Genomic DNA, 4831 nt, shown 5'->3' on the forward strand with positions numbered 1-4831 from the left:
TGTATACCCGGAGGTAATGCTGATGAACCCACATATGCTGCTTGCATGCTGACGCCCGCAGAGGATTTGGAATTTACAATTGCCTCCTGCCAGAACACATTACGTCAGTCAAAGACAGCTGCTCCCCCCTGGTGCCACAGCCCAGCACACGCAGGGGCTGGGCAGCTCATCAAAGCGCAGGCGCGCAGCGTACGCAACAAGTCTGTGCTGTATGCCATTGTGGGCGCAAACGCATTGCGTAATGTCCCTGTCGGCGTAACGCCGTGTGCACCCCAATTCCGCATGGCAGCGGCCGCGATTTCCAGACCCACGCAGGGAGTGGGGGTCGGTGATTTCGCATGTTCTCGGTGCCGTGCGCGGTTTAAAGGGCATGCGCAGCGCAGCTCCCCTGTGCGATCCCCCTGCTCCATGCAGCGCAATTGAGGCTGCCTGCTGTGGAGAGACGTTTGCGCACGCAATGTCGAAAGGGCCCGAACGCTAGATCTGTCTAGTGGTGGTGCTGTTCACTCACATGCAAGAAAGGGTTTTTAAGGGCGGGCCCCCGAGCCGCACACGCCAAGGTGACCCACAAGCAACACAACCGGGAGGAGACAGGTGTCCAAAAGGCGCCACTGCTCCTACCAAGAGAGTGTTCTGCGCGCCAGCCAGCGGCGGCGCAGCGCTCAAAGCCGGCACATGAGGCAGACGCTGGTCGAAAGAGGCCCGTTGCTCATAGAATGGGGCCTAAACCACGCATGGACGCAAGAATGAAAGTAACAGAACGCCCCCTGTGGCCCCAACGGGACCGCTGCCCACCCGGAGTGTGGGCCTCATCACAGTGTTTGCGCGTGCGGCGCGATGCGGCCCGGCCGACACCGGCCCCGCCGAAGGCCTCCACCATTCTCGGGCACACAAGCACCGGTCGCATGTGACCGCTGCTACCCAAGCCGTTGCCCATGCGCTTCCATGCCGTCGCGACCGTCGGCCGAGCGGACTCTGCGGCGCGGCTGCCCCCGGCTGCGCCTGCAAAGCCGCCGCTTCTTGGCGGCGGCGCCCGCTCACACGCCCTCCCACCAGCGCTGGCCAGCGGCGTCGGGCGTGCCCTTGACCTTCAGCGCCATCGTCTGGATGAACCCGTTGCCCTGCTGGCACTTGGCCATGTTGATGTCGAAGTTGACCAGCCCCGCCAGCGCCGCGGAGAAGCCGGCCGTGTTGAGCAGGTTCACGCTGTTGGCCGGGTTGTTCATGTCGCGGTCGTCGCTCCAGGTGTCGTCGTCGTCGGGACCGCCCACCAGCGCGCCGCGCAGCGGGTTGTAGTTGGGGTCGGTGGTGTAGTAGGCCGACTCCCAGGTGCAGTCGGCCACGTCCGGCGGCGGGCACGAGGCGGCCTTGTGGGGCGTCTTCTGCGGGGAGATCGCGCCGTAGCCGGTGACGTACGAGCGGCCGGCGTCGCCGAGCATGTAGCCGATCTGGTTACGGGACCAGCAGGCGTAAAGCATGAACTTGCTGTCCAGGATGTCCTTCGCCGCGGAGAGCACGTAGAACGCGGCGTTGGCCGTGTGCTGCAGCGTGCCGTAGGGGTAGGCCTTTGCGAGGTACTTCTTGGTGTAGTAGATGTCCCCCGTGCTGGACTTGGTGTTCATCCAGGTCTTAACGAAGCTGTTGACGTTGTCCTTGAAGAACTTCTGCTCCGGCGTGCCCTTGAGCGCCTTGGCCAGCAGCAGGTCGAGCGCGGGCACCACGTTCTCGTAGTTGAACATGAAGGGGTTGGGGTTGACGTGGCTCTCGCTGCTGGTGGTCTGGTCGTACAGCACCAGCGCGTCGTTGAGGTAGTTCTCGTCACCGGTGGCCCAGTAGATCCAGACCGCCGCGTACGCCATGTCGTCGTACATGGAGACCGAGGGGTAGGTCTTGCCGCTTTCGACGTACTTGGCGTAGTAGCCGCGCCACCGCTGGGCCTGTTGGTGTGGGGGTGGAAGGGGGAGGGTATGGCAGGTGGTGCATGGGTTGAGCGGTGTTCAACAAGGGGCAGATCGTTTTGAGCTGCTGCCTGCTGCTGCTGCCAGGACCCTGGTCACGCCTTAGCCAACAGTGGTCAAACGCAGCGGATGCCTTGCACACAGGCAGCCCGGGCAGGCCAGCGCACTCAACCTTGAACCCTGAAAGCGGGTGCAGACAGAGTATTTGAAGGAGCCCCATCCAACAGCTGCCACAGAACACAAGCACCCACCAGTGCGTAGAGCGAGATGGCTTTCTGCAGGTAGACGTCCGCCACCTGCAGCGACTCGTCCTGGATGGCCACGGCTGCAGACGCCAGCGCAGCAGACACCATGGCGACGGCGTCGCCGCCGGGGCGGGCTGCAGAGAGGTATGTGGCGGGGCGCGCGCCCATGTACTTCTCGGGAGAGCCCCAGTAGGCACGGTCCTTGGTCATGTCCCCCACCTGCGAGGCGGGCGGAATTGAGGGTTGGCGCACATGTCAGGTTGGAGAGGGTCAGACAAAGGAGCGAGAATGAGGGGGGAGGGGCGCGAGGCGACTTGAGGTGTGCAGAGCAGGCCGCTGGAGGGCAGGGCAACCGCAGTGCGAAGAGCATGTGCAGCCGGCAACGCGTGGGCTGCTCATGCTGCCCTGGCTGCAAGCGCTGCCCCCCGCGGCCACAGTGATGCGCGCAGCACAAGAGGCGCCCTATCAAGCCGGCCGCAACGCCCACCTGAGCCACGACAATGGGCTGCATGGCGGCGCCGTTTGCCGAGATGTTGGTGACCGAGGCCTTCATGAGGTAGTCCGCGCCCCAGCGGATGGTGTTGGCGCCAAACTCTGAGTTGCCCCCGACCTTGTAGCCCTGCTTAAACTCCCAGTAGGCCCAGGACAGCATGGAGGTGGTGAAGGCCGTGGTGTAGGAGAGCTTGAGCATGCCGCCGTCGTCATACCTAAGGTGGTGACGGGGTAAAACAGGGGCGGTGCGCAGGGTGCAGACGTCTGCAGTGGGGGTGTATTGACCAGGTTTGACCAGCATTAATTGCACACACCACGAGCCGCCAACCATTTCCTCCTGCCAGCAACTGCCAAGCTGCAGCAGCCTGCCTTTGCTCCCAACCTCCCTGCCAATCCCGCCGCGCACCAGCCACCGAGCAGCGAGTAGTTCTTGCCGTTGGGCAGCAGCACCGAGTCCCACAGCCCGCTGTTCCCGCGCCACGGCGTGTTGCTGATTCGCGGCACCTTGCCCGAGCGCTGCGCCTCGAAGAACTGCAGCGACACGTTGAGCACCTGGCTCATGTTGTAGTCGTCGGGCACGAGCCAGGTGCAGAGGATGCCGGCAATGGCCACGAGGTAAGAGAGGGTGAGGGTGAAGCTGCAGAAGTCCTCAAAGAGGTGGCCCTTCTGGTAGCAGTAGAAGATGAACAGGCTGGGCGGGATCATGTTGTAGACGGCCCAGAACACCGAGAGCATCAGGTAGAACTTGAAGTCCCCCTGGGCGGTGAACGGCTTGTCAATGATCTGGAACAGCCCCACCACCGCGGTGATGAACGAGAAGAAGAACGACGCGACTAGGACCCAGGCATCGAGCGTGCCCTCCATGTCGCCGACGTTGGCCGGCGGGCGGCACCAGCGGCGCGCGGCCTTGCCGTCGCCGCGGCCGTCCTCCTCGCCCTTCTTCTTGGTGGACTTGAACACGACCTTCTTCTTGGTGACCTTCTTGGCCAGCACGTTGAGCAGCGCCTTGGTGAACGTGAACCACAGGAGGTGGCACGACACGATGCAGAACCACAGCGGCTTGATGTGCTTCCGGTTGGTGCAGTATGACGTCACCAGCGTGCTGGCCGAGAAGTAGAGGGTGGCCGCCAGGGCAAAGTCGCGGTTGAGCACCAGGGGGTAGACACCAAACACGAGGGCGATGAAGGGCACGAAGACCGCGCAGGGCACCGCAAAGGTGTTGGTGATGTAGGACCAGGTGACCGAGGTGTACAGCAGGCGCATGCCCATGGTGAGGCCCGTGTCAAACAGGGGGCACGCCTTGCTGAACAGCACCTAGGGTGGGCAGTGTGGTGGGGAGGGGAGCATGCATTGGCGGTGGGCGTCGGCATGGATGCGGGTGCGGGGCGACAAAGCTCATGCCTCAACCAGGTCAGCCCAGCCGCGCTGACGCCCCGGGACGCAGGTCTTCTAAACCCAAAACCCGCCCGCCTGCACGCTTGCCCTGGTGCGGCCCCTCACCTGCATCTGGCCCTTGCACCAGCGCGAGCGCTGGCGGAAGATGTTGCGGATCTCCTCTGGCGCCTCCCCAATGGCGAGGTACTCGTTCAGGTAGCCGGCCTTGTAGTGCTGTGGTGGCACGGGGCAGGGGTTTCGGCAGCAGCAGGGTCGGGGGATTAGGCCAGACGAGAGGCGAGCTGGGAGTCGATCGGCACTGACCACTTGGGTGCTGATGCGAAGCGCAGTGTGGCGTGGTGACTCGGCGGGCCATCTGCACAGCTACACATCCATACAGGCATGCACACGACACCCCTACAGTCACCCACCCCTGGGCGGACATAGGGCCCGTTGGCCTGTTGTAATTGACAATACATCCTCACACATGACAATGTCAGCAGCAAAAGCAATGCCTGCAACATACACACATATACACACACGCACACCACACCAAACGTGCGTGCATTCGCACCTTGGCCTTGAGGATCATCCCCAGGGCGTAGTCCTCAGTGATGGTCCAGGTGGGGAAGAACCCGCAGTCTGCCAGCGGCGCGCAGCGCAGGCAGAAGTTGGTGCCCGTGCACGCGATGTAGCCGAGGGCGTCTGTCCCGGGCAGCATGTACTCCCAGAAAGACAGGTTGAGGTTGTTGAAGATGTCGG

General features: G+C 63.3%; 1 protein-coding gene across 1 annotated transcript in view; it reads right to left on the reverse strand.

Moving 5' to 3' along the window:
* Positions 1-1037: 1037 nt before the first annotated feature.
* Positions 1038-4831, reverse strand: part of MNEG_13570 (Endoglucanase 18) — a gene marked incomplete at both ends in the record, with an annotated part of 4405 nt that continues 611 nt past the window's right edge. Inside the window, 6 exons of the mRNA XM_014037958.1 lie at positions 1038-1937; positions 2210-2422; positions 2691-2910; positions 3102-4009; positions 4196-4303; positions 4644-4793. Coding sequence (XP_013893412.1) covers positions 1038-1937; positions 2210-2422; positions 2691-2910; positions 3102-4009; positions 4196-4303; positions 4644-4793 — 2499 coding nt within the window. The remainder of the gene's footprint in view (positions 1938-2209; positions 2423-2690; positions 2911-3101; positions 4010-4195; positions 4304-4643; positions 4794-4831) is intronic.

The sequence above is a fragment of the Monoraphidium neglectum genome, assembly GCF_000611645.1.
Source record: "Monoraphidium neglectum strain SAG 48.87 unplaced genomic scaffold scaffold03909, whole genome shotgun sequence".
Lineage (NCBI taxonomy): Eukaryota > Viridiplantae > Chlorophyta > Chlorophyceae > Sphaeropleales > Selenastraceae > Monoraphidium > Monoraphidium neglectum.